The following is an 18,923-nucleotide window of genomic DNA, read 5'->3' as shown; positions in this document are numbered from 1 at the left end:
CTCATGCACGGGATCCATAGTAGGGTGATCCAAGGAGAAAAACATCACTGGGTCTTTGAAGTATCCTGTATGAATATTACATTTTGCCAGTAGTTGTGGAATATCTCGCGTTCTGGACCATTCAGAAGAAAATTGTCTTCGGCTGAACAACTTTGCTAAGAACTTTTACATAGAAAACAATTTAGTTCGAGAACCACTCACTACGTAGCGCTAGTGTTCTTAGAAGCTTCCAGTTTAATATTAACAAACTCCTGAAGAAACTCCAGCATTTTCCAGCAGATTCCTGAAAGAAACCCTGGACCTCTGTTGAAATACCAGAAGGAATCCTAGGATAAGGTCAAAAACAATCGTTTGAGGAAATCCTCGATTCATTCCCGGGGGAATTTCTGAAGGAGTCCATTGACAAGCTTTTGAATGAATCCCTGAAGGACTTTCTATAGAAAAACCGTCAAAACATCCCTAGAAAAACTCGTGGAGAAATCTCTGAAGGGGTTCCTGAAAAAAAGGTTAAATGGTTTCTTGGAGACAATAAAGAATCTCAGGATCCTGGAAGAATCGCAAGATGAATTTCTGAAGGAATTCGTTTGCAAGAACTGTAGGGGGAATTCTTGAAGGAATTCATGAATCGATCCCTGAATAAATTGGATGAACTCTTAAAAGATTTATTGGAGACAATTGTGTCCTGCATGGTTTCTTGGAAAATGTCCTGGCTCCTGCATGCATCCCTCTAGAATTATCTTGAAGAATTCCAATTAACAACAGCAGGCGGAGTTCTTCTAGAAAACCTTGGTAATTGAAAATCAGGTAATTCTGGAGAAATTATTGGCTGCCTCCTTGGAAAAGATGTTGAAAGTTTTTCTGAAGGAACCTCTGAATAAATTTTTGAAGAGATCCTGAAAGAAATTTCCGATGTAATCACTAGAGAAATTCTTGGATCAATCCCTGGAAGAATTCGCGGAGTAATCCACGGAGGAATTTCTTGAAAAATCACCGGAGAAATACCCGCAGGAATGCTTGGAAGAATCCCTGAAATTTCTGCAAGTATACCTGGAGGAATTTCGGTAGAAACTCCTGGAGAAATCCCTGGATGAATCCCTGGAGTAATCCTTAGAAGAACTTTTGGCAGAATTGCTGGAAAAATTTCTGAAGAAATATCCTAAGGAATTACTAGAGGTATTCCTGTAGGAATTTCTGATGAAATTCCTGGAGCAATCCTTGGACGAATTTGTGGAAGAATTCCTAGAAGAATCCCTGAAGGAATCCCTGGAGAATTTCGTGGAGAAATCCCTGAAGGAATTCTTAGACAAATTCCATAAAAACTTGCAAAATACTAGTGAAATTAATGGAGAAATCTACACAGGAGTTCTTGGAGTAATGCCTAGAGGATTTTCTGAGGAAATTTCGGGAGGAATGTCTGGAGAAATTTCTAGAGGAATGCCTGGAGGGATCACATGCGAAATCCCTGGGAAAATCCCTAGAGAAATTCCTAAAGAAATCCCTGGAGAAATTCCGGGCGAAATTCCTGTAAGAATTTTTGAAGGAATCCCTCAAGGATTTCCTGGATGAATTCCTGGAGGAATTGCTGAAGGAATTTCCAAAGGAATTCCTAAAGAAATTCCTGGGATATCACTTGAAAAATTCATAGAGGTGTCCTGGAGAAATTCCTGGATGAAATCCCTAAGAAATGATTGGATAAATTCCTAGAGAATAAATAAAGGAATTTCTAGAGGAATTGCTAGATAAATCCCTGGAGAAGTTCCTGAAATAAACACCTGAGGAACTCTTGGAAACACTGTTGGAGGGATGCCTGGAGGAGCTCCTGCAAGATCTCCTGTAGGAATTTCTATCAGGATTCTTATAGGAGTTCCAGTAGAAATTCCTGCAGGAATTCCTGGGAGAATTATTTAAAGTATCTCTGGAAAAATTCCTGGATAAATTCATGAAAGAATTCCTGGGGGAATTTCTGAAAGAATTCTTGGAAGATTTCCTAGAAAAATTCCTGGAGAAATTGCTGCAGAAATTTCTAGGATGAATTTCTGAATTTCTGGATGAATTTTTCATGTGGTAATACCTGGAGTAAGGAATTCCCGGAGGAGTCCCTGGTGGAATTTCTAGATGGAATCTAGGAGGAACGCCTGAAGGAATACCTGGAGACATGCCTGTAAGAATTCTTGCAAGAATCTCTGGAGGAATCCTTGGAGGAGTTCTTAAAGAAATCTCTGCAGGAATTCGCAGAGAAAATTCTGAGAAAATCCCAGGAAGTATTCCTTTAAATTCCTGGAGGAAACGCAGTAGGTGTTTCTGAAGAAATCCCAGGAGAAAGTACTAAAGAAATCGCAGAAATGATTCTTGAAGAAATCCTGAAAGACTTCTGCGAAGAGTTCATAGATAAACTCCTAGAGGAATTCCTGTGGCAGTTCCTGAAGGAATCTCTGGAGGAATTCGTGAAGAACCCAAAGGAGGACTTCCCAAAGGAATCCCTAAACAGTTCTTGTTCCCCAGAGAAATTTCTGGAGGAATTCTTTGAAGAATTTCTGGAGAAATTCCTGAAGGAATTCCCAGAGAAATGCCTGTAGAAATTCCTGAAGGAATCTCTACAGGAACCCCTGGAGGATTTCCTCGAGGAATCTCTAGAGAAAATCCTGGAGAAATCCCTGCAGGAATTCCCAGACGAATCTATGGAAGAATTCTTGGAGAAATCCTTGGTGAAATCTCTGGAGGAATTTCAGGAGGAATCCGTTGAGGAATTCATGAAGAATCTTAGAAAGAATTCCTGAAGATATGCCAGGTAGAATTACCAAAGGAATCCCAGGAGGAAATACTGAATAAATCGCTAAAGTGATTCGTCGAGAAATCCTGAAGGAATCTTAAGAAGAGTTCGTGAAGGAACTCTTGTAGGAATACCTGTAGCAGTTCCAGAGGGAATTCCTGGAGGAATTGCTGGATGAACCCCAGCAGGAATCCCGGAAGCAATCCCAAGAGGACTTCCTAAGAGAATCTCTTAACAGGTCTTGGAGGAGGTTCTTAATTAATTCCTGGAGGTATTTCTGAAAGACTTTCAGGAGAAATTTCTACAGGAATCCCAAAAAGTGTTCCTGAACCCTTGGAGAAAATTTTAAATAATTCCTGGAGTTCCTGAAAGAATTGCAAAACAGGTTTCTGAGTGAATTCCTTGAGGAATTCATGGAGGAATACCTGGATGAATTCTTGGAGGAATACCTAAAGTTGAACAGTTGTGGATTTCTCAGTCTAAGAGCATTGAGAAAGCCACAACTGTTCAACATTTCCTCCCAGTCGTATACTTCCTCCAAATCGGAATACCTAAAGGAATTCCTGAAAAAACCACATGTGGAATCCCAAAAGCAATCGCATAAGGAATTCTTTGGGAAATTCCAGAATTTCTATAGGAATCCCTGAAAAAAAATGAAGGAATACATATCTACAGTTATTTCCGGAATTCCTACAGAAATACTAGGAATAATTCCAGATGGAATTATTGGAGCAATCTCAAGTAGAATTCCTGAAGTAATATATGGAGAAATTCCTGAAAAAATCTTTGAAGTGATACCTTCAGAACAGATCTATGGTGAATCCAGAGGATCATTGTGAATTCCTGGGAAAATCCTGTGGCAATCTTCGAGAAAAGAAAAGCACTGTGCCAATCACTGGAGGAATCTCTAAGGATATCCCAGGAGAAATTTCCGGTGGAATATCTGGTGAATTCCCTTTCTTTCTTGAAGAAATCTCTGAAACAATCCATGAAGGAATCACTGAAGGAAGCTTAGGGAGAAAAATCCTGGAGGAATATATTGATTCATCCTTGTTGAAGTATCTGTAAAAAATCAGGAGAAAAAGAGGGAGGAATTTCTGAAGCATTTGGTGGAACAAGCCCTGAAACAATCACTATCGACAAGACATTCATGGAGGAATTCACGAAGGAGAAATTCCTGGAGAAGTCCCTTAAGAAATTATTGAAAGGTTTTCTTCAAAAACCTGGGGGAATTTCTGAAGGTGTCCATGGAAATCCCAGGAGTTTTTGCTCCTTGTATGAGAATACTTGGCGAAATTTTTTTTGGTTTTTGAGAGAAAAAAAAAGTTCGATAATTATGGATAGAATCCTAAATTATTAGAAAACAGAGATAATTTTTCTGGAACTCTAAATTATTGATTATCTTGAGTTGGATCGAATTTAAACAAAAATTATGTCGTTCAGGAAGAGGGCACGTGCTCACAATTTCTTTTTTGATTTTTTTAACATATTTTTAGGAACTGCGTATTTTTTTTTAATTTCTTTTGAGAAATGCTTAGACATTTCTTTTGGAAACTTCTTCAAAAAATTCTTGAAAGAAATGCCTAGGCAATGGCTTCAGAATTATTTTTTTCTAAATACTGTCTGCAACTTTTTTTGTTTTCTTGACAATTGTTTTGGAAAACCTTTAAAAAATAATTCCCTTCCCTAAGAAAATTCCGTTTATTTTTTTTAGGAGCTCTATTAGATACTCTCTTGCGATTAAAAAAAAACAAGAATTTACAACGGAATGAATGAAGGAAATTTCAAAAATCAAGGTTGACGAAAAAGTTTTCAAAACCATTCCCAAAAACGATTGCATAGAAATAACTAAAGGCATCCTTAACGAATAATCGAAGGACTTTACAAAGGAATTGCTACAAAAATTACCTAACAGAATCCAAAAAAAAAAGCCGAAGGACATACCGATGTATCTTCCGAAGAATTATCCAAAATAGTTGTTGAAGAAATCTCCAAAAGAATACCAAATACGTTGTCATAGGCATTTCCGGAAAAAATCCAAAAGTTAATGTCAATATAATCTTTGAAAGAATTGCCCAATTAATTCTAAAGGAATTTCCTGTGTAATTTATTTAAAATTGTAGAAGAAATTACTGAAGAAAATGTCAAGAGTTTTACAATGAATTTGCCAACAAAAATGCAAAAAGAAATCAAAAAGAAATTCTCAAGGGAATTTTGGAATACATTTTTATTATAACTGCTGAAACACAGAGTAGGCGGAAATTGAAAAAAAAAAACAAGAATTTGCAGAGAGAGTTATCGAAGGGATTGCCGAAGCAATATCCAAAGAATTGCAATAACCGAAATTAGCGAATAAATTTGAATAAAAAAGATCAGAGAATCATCAAAAGCATAACTGAATCTATTTTCTTGAAAATGGCCAAAGTAATTCCAAAAGGAATTTTCGAAGAAATTCGATTAAAAAATCCCCGTTCCCGTTCCGAATATTTTTTGGAAGAGTTTATGCAGATCATTTTCTGAGAGTGTTCAACGAATTTGCCCATTAGGTGCTCCGCGAGCACTGTCCAAGACCTTGCTCATGTATTCATTATGCCACTTGGAGCAGCTAGTAGTTGGAAATTTCTTCAGGAGATCTTTAAGTGATTCTAACAGAAGTTCCTGCAACTATGCCTCAAAACAGTTATCTGGAGAATTCCTTGAAAATTCTTAAGAACTTACAGAAGTTCCTTCACGATGTTATCCGCAGTTCCTTTAAAATTCCTTCATGATAATCCTTTAACAACTAATTCTCCAGAAAGAAATTCTAAAAGTTTTCTAAGAAATCTTACGGAATTTGAGAATTTCTTCAAAAAATCATAGAAAAGTTTCTCCGAGCCAGTTGTTTCTGGAGTACCTGTAAAAATTCCTTAAAGTTGTATCGGTAATTTGTTCAGAAATTTATCTGTGTAACACTCCAGCAGTTTTCGCTCTGGTGTCTTCTGATTCTTAATGAAATTCTTCAGCAGTAATTGCGGAAATGCTTTCCAGAAGTTCCTATGAAAGTTGCTCTGTGATTTCTTCTCCAAAAGTTCTTTTGAAAATTCCTTCTGAAGTTAGTCGAGAAATTATTGAAAATGTCTCAAAGAGTATTTACCTTTAGAAGTTTTTTTTTTCGTAAAATTTTCAAAAACAATATTTTGGAAAGTCAAGAAGCATTTCGGCTAGGAGTTTATTAGTTCTTCGGTATTTTTTTCAGGGGTTCTGTAGTGTGTTTGTTTGACATTCCCAAAGGAGTTCCGTAGGACATTCTCCATCAATTGTATCGAAAACTCTTCCAAGAAAATATTCGACAATCCTTCACAATCTTTTGGCGGATCTACTGATGAGTATATTCGAGAATTCGAGAGTACGTAGCCGTTTCAGAAGTTTTCAGAAGTTTCTTCGGCTACTATGGATAAAGATCTTTCGGAGTACACTTCAGAAGCTCACTGGGTAAGAAAAAACCTCAAAAATTCCAATTTCTTGATTTTGCTTTGGCTGACCAAGCCATGTGGGAAATTACACTGTTGAAAATGCTTTGACATCCATGTGCACAACAGAACATGTGCTCGATGAACAAATTGAGATTTGAAATTATGAAAAGAAATCCACGTACTCCGGTGAGACTCGAACTCACGACTCCCAATTCGCTAGACGGGCGCTTCTATTCCTTCAAGCTACGGAGTCACTCGACTCGACATGTGCACAACAGACAATGTGTTAGATGTTCATCTAATTCCATCCGAAGGGGGTTTGGATTGTGAAAAGAAGATAACCATGTGCGAATGTGGAATCGAGTTCAGTTCTAGGCCTGCTGGCGACGGAGATAGTCGAGTGACTCCGTAGCTTGAAGGAATAGAAGCGCCCGTCTAGCGAATTGGGAGTCGTGAGTTCGAGTCTCACCGGAGTACGTGGATTTCTTTTCATAATTTCAAATCTCAATTTGTTCATCGAGCACATGTTCTGTTGTGCACATGGATGTCAAAGCATTTTCAACAGTGTAATTTCTCAAAAATTCGTCCAGAAACTATTTTGGAAATACTTAAGGTATTCGTTCAACATTTTTTTTTTCGGGAAATTGCTCACCAAATTACTTCTAGGGTTATAGCAAAAATTTCTAAAGAAGTAACTTCTGGAATTTTCCGAGGAGCCTCTTGTTTCTGGTAGATATCCAGAATTCATTTCTATGGGAGTCCCAAACAAAATTACTGCATTTCTCATAGAACCATTTTCGAAGGAACTTTTGAGGGAATTCTCAAAGGAATTGATAAAGGAAATGTCAAGGAAAGCTCTGCAGAATTTACCGAATACCCTTATAAACACCTGGAAGGATCCCCGATAGAATTTCTGGAGCAACTGTTTACAAAAACTATTGAAAAGTTTTTCAAAAAGACTACTTACTTACTTTCAGTCCTGGGCACCCACGGTGGTGCAGAGGACCGAAATGAAATATCTCCATCCTGGGCATTTGCCAGTCATCCCCTTGACCTGTGACCAGGTCAAATTTCTGTCGACTTGCTTGATTTCGTTGTTGAAGCTGGGCCGCCATGAGCCTCTGGGCCTGCCTCTGCTGCGATGTCCTGCTGGGTTCCAGTCTAACGCTTGTTTGCAGTTTTCGTTCCCGCCCCTGCGTAGAGTGTGGCCGACCCACCTCCACTTTCGCTCCTGAATTTCTGTCGCTATCGGCTTTTGATGACATCTACGATGGAGCTCCACGTTGGAGACCCAATTGTGAGGCCACCATGCACGTATTATATACCGCAGGCATCTATTGATGAAGACCTGCAGCCGTTGAGTCCCAGACAACCAATTTGCACGTATAATGAAGTTTATGTTCAGGTTATACGTACTTTTATGCGGTAAAGTTACATCGCATAAGATGCAGTAAAAGTGCCTTATGCGTACAAAAGTGGATTGACGTGCTTGACGGAAAAATAATGACGCCATATGACTTGAAGCGATATTTTTTGTGATGCACGGTATGCACTATTGCGACGTAATATAGCATCTTATGCGACTTAAAAATATTCGGAATAAAAAAATCTTGTCTCCGAGGTATCGAACTAATAACCTTTGGATTATCGAGCCGCACTTCACACTGAAACACACTGATTAATTGTCATGACATTCTAACTCACCTCAGCGCTTGTTAGAATGTACTTGGTTTCCGTGCGCTGTACGTGTTTGGCAGGCTATCTGGAGATCAAAATGATGTAGCATGATTTTCGCACAGTTACCACTACTCTTCTCTTGCTAGCACCACCTATCGTTAATCATGAGGTCAACCAAACAAAATTGATGATTTTGTAACTTGTTTTGTAGCCACAATGATGACTTTTCACTTTCTTGTAGCTTTTTGACAGCACCTCTTTCATTGTTATCACATATCACATCGCAATATGCCAACCTTAACGATTCTAGCTTATGCGAGTTTGTATGTATATTTGAACGAGTTTATTTTTACTTTGATGCGATTTAGTTTGTATACCAATGCGGGTTAAACTAACATAATTTGAAAAGTACCAAGCGAAGTCGTATAATCATCGTAGTACGCAATTATGCGATTTCAATTGACACTTTAAGAGTTCACTCGAACGCTTTTGCGAATAAGCAAAGTTCGTCGCAAAAAACATCGGAATATCGTCCACTACGATGTAGTCATACATTATAAAATTAAATTTGCACTCTTATATGATTTTACCAGATACATCGCAGTAAGTTCAAAAAATAACATCATATGCGATGAGAATTGTCCCTCAATCGTACATATATGCGATAGTGCTTAAAATAGTACTTTATACGATGTACACGTACAGCGTGAATCCTTCTGCGATTCCTGGTTGTCCGGGGTGTTCTCCACTGACACACACCAGGTTTCGCTGACGTATAGCAGCACAGATTTCACGCTCGAGTTGAAAATTCGGATTTTAGTGCGTCGACTAATCTTGTTGTTTTTCCATACATTTCTTAGGGACAGACTTGTTAGAATCCCAAAATGGCCGACTTTGGCACCTACAATGCACTGATCTTTGATGCTTGCTTCCTGAGATTTGTACGTCTGAAGTTCTGATGCACTGCTGAAGCTGGATTTCAAGACGTTGGTCCTTAAACTCGCACAAGCAGTCCCCGCCTTCTTGATCCGTGAACCTATGTTGATCTTGATACCGCCATTTGACTACCAAGATATTGGAAGCTTTCAACATTCTCCACTGATTGCCCAGCTACCGTAAAGCTTCAAGATAACTGCCAGAGCAATTTTCCTCCTGGCAAACTCAACGAAAAGTTAGTATTTTCCAACCGAATTGGGCCACCCTAATCCACATGTCAACCATCCCGTACACATGTAGATAAACGCACACGTCACGCGGGAAAACCGCTATCCCATCATCCCCAAAGAGAGAACCTCCGTATGCGTGGATGGAGCAGCATGGCACAACAACAGGAAATGGTAGGTGACAGTTATGTTTGCTTTCGCATTTAAAGGATTCCCATCCTCGTCGTCGTCGTCGCAGTCGTTCTCGTCCTGGTTCTACTTGTCCTAATGCGTAAATGGATGACACACGACGACGTTGGTTGAGCGTATGCCGCATTTGTCGCGAGAACCACCGACGCTGACGACGACGACGACAATGGGCATGAGAATGAAAGTTTTCAACCCTTAGATTGAGGCGTATACACCGCAAGGGATGGAATGGGATGGGCGGAATGGGGACAATCGGTCGTTTGCGTGCAGCAACAGAACAGACGGGAAGTACGTGATTATCAGACGAGACTTTGACAGATTACATGTTTAGCACATTATGGACCTGCTGCTGCCTTGCGACGACGCGCGAATGGAAGGGTTATGTGCTTCCGCTGCTGTAATGCGTGCTGCCGGCGCGGTACTCGATGAGAAAGTACGTCAGCAACAAGATGGTCCCCACTGAATGGGGAGAATGAAATAGTATGCAATGTGAGTAATGGCATGTCTGTTACTTTTGGGATTAAAGTTGTCCTTTGAGTAATTGACCCTTGAAGAGAAAAAGAATATCATATGACCTTCAAAATTTTGAATAATAGATGGTAGCAGTCTACATACAGTCGAGTCTCTTATTAAACGAATTCCTATTAAACGGACTCCTATTAAACGAACTCCTACTAGACAGGGGTGAGCGTTATAGGAGACTAAGAGCTTATGGGATTTCGGCATTTTGGGGGTGTGGCCTATTATCTCGGGTGTGTTAAGAGTTAACGCGATACTTTCTTCGGCAAAGTTTTAGGGCTTGATAAGATCTACCATTTAGAACTTTGGTTCGTATGATTAGTTGGCAACTTGGCCGCTAGAGGGGCCATCAACAATTTGATGCTAAATTGCACTACAGGAACCATATCAGGTTGTCGAGCAAACGTTACGATATGCGACAGCTCAAGACCCTGATAATTTGGAAGGATAGTGTCTTCGGGAAAGTTGTTGGGTACGCCAATAACTTACTGACGATGAGTTGCGAAGTTCGAAATTCCTCCACTGGGCGGCGCTAGTGAGCAAGTAAATTTTCAAAACCTCATATCTCAGAATCCCGATAACTTAGGAAGTTGGTGTCTTCGGCAAAGTTGATCAGTATGACATAAACTTACATAAAAATAAACACTTGTTTCGCAATTCCGCCACTAGGCGGCGTTTACCGGGTTGTTTCGTCTTTTTTCGATTTTTTGGCGATTTTTCGGCTTGGCAAAACTAGTGTCGCTCCCCCCGATAACTTAGAAAGTTGGTGTCTTCGGAAAAGTTGATCAGAATGACATAAATTTACATAAAAATAAACACTTGTTTCAAAATTCTGCCACTAGGAGGCGCTAGTAAACTTGCAAATTTTAAAAATCTCATAGCTCAGAATCCTGATAACTTAGGAAGTTGGTGTCAGCGGCAAAGTTGATCAGTATGACATAAACTTACATAAAAATAAACACTTGGTTCAAAATTCTGCCACCAGGAGGCGCTAGTGAACTTGAAAATTTAAGAAATCTGATAGCTCAGAATCCTGATAACTTAGGAAGTTTGTGTTTTCGGCAAAGTTGATCAGTATGACATAAACTTACATAAAAATAAACACTTGTTTCAAAATTTTGCCACTAGGTGGCGTTTACTGCTTTTTTTCGTATTTTTTTCGACTTTTTTGGCGGGTTTTCGGCTCAGCAAAACTAGTGTCGCTCCCCCCGATAACATAGAAAGATGGTGTCTTTGGCAAAGTTGATCAGAATGACATAAACATACATAAAAATAAACAATTGTTTCGCAATTATTTAATTTTTTAATTCATTTAACTCGTCTAGTAGTTTTAGCTGGCATACTCTTAAAAATTCTACAGAGGATTCCTTTCGAGTCCGACTGATATCAAGTTATACAACTAATAAAATATGTGTGCTGCCCTGGGGCAGAATTTCAAACCAAGTATCTCATCAATGAAGAATACAGTCTCTCCAAGATTGCAGCATTCTGAGCCATGAGATTTTCAAAATTTGCGTGATTACTGGTGCCACCTAGAGGCAGAATTCTGACACAAGTGTCCCATGTTGTGCAAGTCTATGTCATACTGATCAACTTTGCCGGAGACACCAACTTTCTAAGTTATCAGGATTCTGAGCTATGAGATTTCTAAAATTTGCATGTTCACTAGCGCCGCCTAGTGGCAGAATTGCGAAACAAGTGTTTATTTTTATGTAAGTTTATGTCACTCTGATCAACTTTTCCAAAGACACCAACTTTTTAAGCTATCGGGGGGAGCGACACAAGTTTTGCCAAGCCGAAAAACCGCCAAAAAACTCGAAAAAAGACGAAAAAAACCGGTAAACGCCACCTAGTGGCAGAATTGCGAAACAAATATTTATTTTTATGTAAGTCTATGTCATACTGATCAACTTTGCCGAAGACACCAACTTTCCAAGTTATCAGGATTCTGAGCTATGAGATTTCTAAAATGTGCAAGTTCACTAGCGCCGCATAGTGGCAGAATTGCGAAACAAGTGTTCATTTTTATGTAAGTTTATGTCACTCCGATCAACATTTCCAATGACACCAACTTTCTAAGTTATCGAGGGGAGCGACACTAGTTTTGCCAAGCCAAAAACCCCCCAAAAAAGTCGTAAAAAGACAAAAAAAAACGGTAAATGCCACCTAGTGGCAGAATTGCGAAACAAATGTTTATTTTTATGTAAGTTTATGTCATACTGATCAACTTTGCCGAAGACTCCAACTTCCTAAGTTATCGGGATTCTGGGATATGAAGTTTTGAAAATTTACTTGCTCACTAGCGCCGCCCAGTGGAGGAATTTCGAACTTCGCAACTCATCGTCAGTAAGTTATTGGTGTACCCAACAACTTTCCCGAAGACACTATCCTTCCAAATTATCAGGATCTTGAGCTGTCGCATATCGTAACGTTTGCTTGACAACCTGATATGGTTCCTGTCTGTAGTGCAATTTAGCATCAAATTGTTGATGGTCCCTCTAGCGGCAAAATTGCCAACTAATCATATGAACCAAAGTTCTAAATGGTAGATCTTATCAAGCCCTAAAACTTTGCCGAAGAAAGTATTGCGTTAACTCTTAACACACCCGAGATAATAGGCCACACTCCCAAAATGCCGAAATCCCATAAGCTCTTAGTCTCTTATTAAGCGAATTCCTATTGCGCCCCCCGACCAGTGATCTTATAAGAGTCTCGACTGTACTTTAAGGGAAATCTACACTGTGAAGAAGCTTTCGCCACAATCGCTACCAGCTAAAGAACTGGCTGACAAGTACTCACATCTAAAGACTTTGCCAATTGAACCTTACTCCAACGTTCAGCCGATGTTATTGATCGTCGTACAAAACGCTAGGGTGATGCACGTGTTGGATGATCGCAAAGGAAGCTTGATGAACCTGTTGCAGTGAAGACGCGTCTCGGCTGTAGACTGTTCGGCACGTATACGTTGGTGAAAGATTCGGTCCCACAACTTCTCCCCCACACCTTCCATGTTTGCTCACATTTCCATGGAACAGATGACAGTCTATCCTACTCGACGCAGCTCAAAATTACTTCTCTCTCGATAGTCTGAGAATCAGCTTGAGGGGCGCTCAGCTCCTCTCCAAAGAATACGAATGAGCTTTAGCGATGCCGCGCAGGAGATACCAGGCAGGCCTACTGTGGGAATAGGATAGCTTGTGTATACCCGTTTCTCCCTCTCTCTCTCTTCTTGGCGTAACGTCCTCATTGGGACAAAGCCTGCTTCTCAGCTAAGTGTTCTATGAGCACTTCCACAGTTATTAACTGAGAGCTTCCTCTGCCAATGACCATGCGTATATCGTGTGGCAGGCACGAAGATACTCTATGCCCAAGGAAGTCAAGGAAATTTCCATTACGAAAAGATCCTGGACCGACCGGGAATCGAACCCGTCACCCTCAGCATGGTCATGCTGAATACCCGTGCGTTTACCGCCTCGGCTATATGGGCCCTGTATACCCGTTTCTAGAACTTCTTTTTAATATTCTTTTCAAGTTTTACTTACAGAACAATGATTAAAAAATAATTCGACTCAAAGAAAAAAAATCACTTAGTATTATAGAAAAAACAACAGTGACAAAAAAGTGTCCACTTCAATTCGGCTCCCGGGAAAATAAATTTAGGTAAAAGAAAAGCGTTTTAATAGTTTATGTGTCCTCCTTTGGCCTTCAGGACTAGCCGCAGGCGCTTTAGCATGCTCTCCACCAGGTTCCTTCGGTGTTGTGGATCAAGCTCTTCCCAGGCGTGCTTGAGGGCTTCAAAATAGTTGGACTTGTTGGTAATGCCAGTTTTGTCAACCCTGGCATCTAGAATCGTGCACAAATTCTCGATGGGATTGAGGTCCGGGCTTTGTGGAGGCCATTCCAACGGTTTGATCCAGTAAAACCGGAGGAAAGACTTGGTCTTCTTGGCCGTATGCTTCGGGTCGTTGTCCTGCTGATATAGAAACTTCTCTTCAAGGCCCGTCTGGATCAGCGAAACCTCCAGGTTTTCTCGCAGGATGTCGGTATAGGAATCTGCAATCATTATCACATCGATTTTCACGAGACTACCCAATCCACTCCAAGAAAAACACCCCCAGACCAGCACATTTTCACCTCCATGCTTCACCGTGCCTTGGATGAAGCGATCCTGAAGCTTCTCACCCGATCTGCACCGCACACAAACCCGCCACTTTCGATTGAAAAGCTCGAATTTCGATTCGTCCGTCCAGAGAACTGTTTTCCAGAACTCAACGGGCTTATCAGCATGCTTAATAGCAAACTTGAGTCGTTTGGCTTTGTTTGCCTTGCTATTAAATGGGCGTCTGTGCTACAAGACGGCGACGAACAGTTCGACCCACGGGGACGGCAACCTATTTTTTCACTATGGAGTTTGACAGGTTAGATTGTGCCTCCTTACGTGGAGCACAAATTTATATTCCAGCCAAAATATTCACCAACACTGTCGTGAAATTTGAATGTTTACCTTTTTACGAGGGATATCGGTGCAAAACGCATACATCATACATCTCATAAAAGTGTTGATCACACGCATAAAAATATTCCCGTTAGATGTACGTGATTCATCACTTGAATTGGAATTTGCCTTCCTTATTCCTAGTTTATCGGATTCCGATAAAAGCCTCTAATTCATTCGTAATCTCGACGTGATATTCCTATTCGAGTCACATTTTGTCATATCCATGCTACGTGATTGGCCACGTAAAACTTCAGTGTTGGGTGGCATATCGATTTTAAGTGACCTTCCTGTGTGAAAAAATACCAAAACTCAACATGGCGCCGGACATCCTTGCGGACCTGGACATTTTTCGCAAATTTTGGAGATTTTCAAACGTAAGTAATCGAAATAAATCGTAAATGTACTTTTAAACCAATTACACCAATTATTCCAGAGTGCGATATTGGACTTAATGAGCTGTTGACGCAGTTCCTGCAGGATTTGGGAGTAGATACTTGGAGCGAAAGGGTACGGAGATTCTTTTTTCGTGTATCAATCAGCTTGCGGAGAGAACGAAACGTAAGTTCTCGTGCGTAAAATATTTAGTTTTCAAATAAATTAAATTTTCAAATAAATTAAATTTTCAGAAAACACAGAATGCCAACAGAATGCACAATGTTGCTCAACAGAAGTGCGCTTCAAATGCCATCGGAAGCGGTGGCATCCGGTTTGTTACTGAAAAAAACGAGAAGCCTTTGTAATAAGCATGAGAAAGTGTTACTATGTATATTTTGTTTTTTATTCATAAAATGATCAATAAATCGGAATGCTTTTATTTATTTAGCAAGTGTGTCAATCCGGATGAAATGAACAACAAAATATTATACATTATGATGATAACTGATGACAGAAATCCAATGTTATTAACCCTAAAAGGGATACCTGGGATCCATTGGACCCCAGGCGCCTTTCAGAGCTCGTCTTTGATGGAACACACTCAGCGAGGTGATGAAACTGCGGCCATGAAGGTATCCCTTTTAGGGTTAATTCGAATTTCATGTAATGATAATCTGACAGCTATTTATAATAAACTGGAAAATCACGTATATATTATCTGACAACTGTTTACAATGGACTGGGATCTGGCTGGCTTTGCATAACCGGATTCCCAAATAAATTTTACGTGAAAAGTACTGTGGAAAAAATCTATGTATGCTTTCACGTAAACCTAAGGTGAATATTATTTTGGGTGCATGAAAAAGCGGCATAAATTGATAATTTTCAATTTCAGAGTGTCGATGTTTAGGTAAAGTTCCTACAGAGAGTGGGAACTGCTTGTAAAAATACACACAACACCTCTTTTCGTAATCTTTGTTCAGCGAAGTGCGTTTTTCTTTATTTTCTCCCGCTGCCGTATTGAGTGAATGTTGGTATTAGTGAGCACTGGTTGCGCATGATAAGCGGCAAAAAACACCGTAGCACCCCCGTGGTTCGACCATAAACTGATAGCTGAAGGGTTTCCTGGATCTCACGGACAGTAACTTTCGAACACAGACAAACAGACGTAACACTCTTCAAAACGGCTCGACACATGCATTTAACGATCAATTCAAATTTCATTTGATTTGCGGGATCGTTGCACCAGAGGCGCTAGCGTTCAATCGCTTTGACGTTCGCCAGTGTACACGTTGCTGTATTATTCATATGCAAATTACAGGCAATTTGTGTAGTAGTGTGCGTGTCAGCAAAACGTCAAATCGAAATCCATCATGGCCGACAGTGTCGCGCGCGGTTCTACCAACAGGTGGCAGTGTGCTCATGAAAATGACACCGGGCAAAAGTTTTAGATGAATTTCCTCTAAGAGTTACGTCTGTTTGTCTGTGTTTCGGATTTTTCTTTACTTTGCGCATGATCTTTGGTGTCCGCGCATGATTTTGGTGGAAAATCCACCACTGATCCGAATGTTTTTTTTTTGTTTCAGAAATTTTTTTCCAATCGCTGCCTTGCTAATGCTGTAATTCCTAGCGACAGCCTGGTGCGATTCACCGTTTTGCACATCACGAACCACCAATTTTCGGATTCATAAGGGAAATGCTTTCGAAACCACTACATTTTCCTTTTTTTTTCAACCTAATCAAACGCGATCACGTAAACAAATATACCAGATCAAGCCGTTTGCTTCAAACCATGTCAAAATCTCAGAACATAAACAATCGCGGGGTCTTTCGATGGAAGCTTATAGAAAACATAATGATTTTCGAAGTGGGCACTTTTTTGTCACTGTTTTTTTTCTTTAATACCAATTGATTTTTTTTTTCTTTGAGTCGTACTCTTTTTTTATCATTGTTCTGTAAGTAAAACTTGGAAAGAATATTAAAAAGAAGTTCCAGAAAAAAAACTACAGTGTGCTTACTTTAATTTCAACCAAATACATGGGAGATATTGGAAAAAAAATATGGGGTGGGCACTTTATTTCGTCAATCAGTGTATGAAATTCATTGATGAATCCCTAGAGGGATTCCTGAAGATATTCCAGGAGAAATTTCTCGAATAACTCCTAGAGGAATTCTTGGATGAGTTCCGGGAAATTTCTTTTTCTGGAGAAATCCGTGGAGGAATTCTTGCAGGAATACCTAGAGGATTTCCGGGAGGAATCCCTGGTGATACTTTAGGAGAAATTCCAGAGAATTCCTGCAGAAATCCATGGAGGAATCACTGAAAGAATTTCACTAGGCATTCCTGGAGTAATTCCTGGAAGAGTTCCAGGAGAAATTCCTTTAGCATTTTCTAGAGAAATCCAAGGGGAATTCTTTGAGGAATCCCTGTAGAAATTCCTGGAGGAATTTCAGAAAGAATTTCTGAAGCAATTTTTAGAGGAATTCCTGGAGCAAATTTTGGAGGAATTAATGGTAGATTTTCTGGAGAAATCCCTGTTTGCATTCCGGGAGGTATTTCTGGAGAAATTCTTTAAGGAATTTCAGGAAAAATATTTAGGGCTTTATGGAGGAATCTCTGGAGGAACTCCTCGAGGAATATGTGAAGGATTTTTTTGAGGAATTTTTGAAGAAACTCATGGATGAATCCCTGGAGGAATTCACGAAGAAATTCCTGGAGGAATCTCTAGAGGAATTCTCGGAAAAGTTCCGAGAGAAAGTCCCTTAGGAGTTTCTGGAAGAATCCGTCGAGGAATTCTTGGAAGAATACTTGGAGAAAATATTGGAGGAATTCTGGACGAAATTCCTAGTGAATTTTCTGGAAGAAATCCTGGAGAAATTCCAGCAGCAATCTCTGGGAGAATTACAGGAGGTATTTCTGGAAGATTGCATGTAGGTATCCTTGGAGGAATTCCTAGAAGATTTCCGTGAGAAATTGATTTAGAACTATGTGGAGGATTCCGTGGAGGAATTCCTGGAGGAATCTGTGAAGAAATCCCTTGAGAAATTCCTTAAGAAATTCCTGGAGGAATCCATGGAGGCATGCCTGAAGGAATTCTTGGAAGAGTTCCGGGAGACATTCCTTTAGAATTATCTTGAGGAATTCCGGCAGAAATTTCCAGAGGATTTTCTGGAGGAATCCTGGAGGAATTTCTGGTGTGCTTCCTTGACAAATTTCTAAAAGAATTCCTAGAGGAATTTCTGGGGAAAATTTTGAGGAATTTCTGAAGAAATTCATGGATGAATCCCTGAAGAAGTTCCTTGAGATTTTCCTGGATTAACCGTGGGTTAATTAATCCTTGGAGGAATCCCTTGAGGATTTTTTTAATGAACTGTAGGAGGAGTTCCTGGAAGAGTACCGTAAGAAATACCTTCAGGATTATCTGGAGGAATCCGAGGAGCAATAGCTGAAGGAATCCCTGGAGGAAGTATTGGAGGAATTCTGACAGACATTTCCTAGAAGAAATTTCAGGAGGAATCTCTTGAGGAATTTCTGGAGGAAAAAAATCTCGAGAAACATATGAGGCTTCCTGGAAAAATTTCTGGATTAATGTCTGAAGGAATTCCTAGAGGATTTTTTTAAGGAATTCCTGGAGGAATTTCTGGAATAATTCTTTGAGGAATTTCTGAGAGATAGAGACAAACCAGCCAAGAGCTGAAAGTCTCTTAGATAAAGACAAATCAATCAATCAATTCTGAAAGAATTCTTTGAGGAATTTATGGAGAAATTCATTATAAAATTTCCGGAGGAATTCCTGAAGAAATTTCTGAAAAAAACTGAAGAAATTCCCGGAGGATTCCCTGGAGGATTTTCTCGCAGAATTTTTCGAGGAATTCCTGGAGGAATTCTTGGAAGAGTTCTAGGAGAAATTTCTTAAGGAATTCCTGGAAGAAATCCCTGGAGGCATCTTGGAGGAATTTCTGGAGGAATGTCTGAAGCAACTTCTCGAGGAATTTCTGGCAGAAATTTTTAGAGGATTTTATGGAGTAATCCCTCATGGAATTCGTGGAGGAGTTCTTCCTCGACAAATTTCTGAAAGAATTCCTGCAGAAATTTCTAGGGGGATTTTAGAGGAATTTCTGAAGAAATTGATGGATCAATACCTGGACGAATTTCCTGGAGGAATCCATGGAGGATTCCTTGGAGGAATATCTCGAGGAATTCCTGGAAGAGTTCCGTTAGAAATTCCTTTAGTATTTTATGGAGGCATCCGTGGAATCCCTGAAGGAAATATTTGGGG

At 39.9% G+C, this 18,923-nt stretch overlaps 1 protein-coding gene across 1 annotated transcript in view; it reads left to right on the top strand.

Annotated features, from left to right (window-relative positions):
* Positions 1 to 12,697, top strand: part of LOC109409509 (uncharacterized) — a 61,191-nt gene extending 48,494 nt beyond the window's left edge. Inside the window, exons 6-7 of the mRNA XM_062848517.1 lie at positions 9,136 to 9,236; positions 12,499 to 12,697. Of these exons, the coding sequence (XP_062704501.1) occupies positions 9,136 to 9,236; positions 12,499 to 12,697 (300 nt within the window). The remainder of the gene's footprint in view (positions 1 to 9,135; positions 9,237 to 12,498) is intronic.
* Positions 12,698 to 18,923: the final 6,226 nt, after the last annotated feature.

This window comes from Aedes albopictus, chromosome 2 (genome assembly GCF_035046485.1).
Source record: "Aedes albopictus strain Foshan chromosome 2, AalbF5, whole genome shotgun sequence".
Lineage (NCBI taxonomy): Eukaryota > Metazoa > Arthropoda > Insecta > Diptera > Culicidae > Aedes > Aedes albopictus.
The sequence above is the reverse complement of the archived record's forward strand: the minus strand, read 5'-3'. Positions and strand labels throughout refer to the sequence as shown.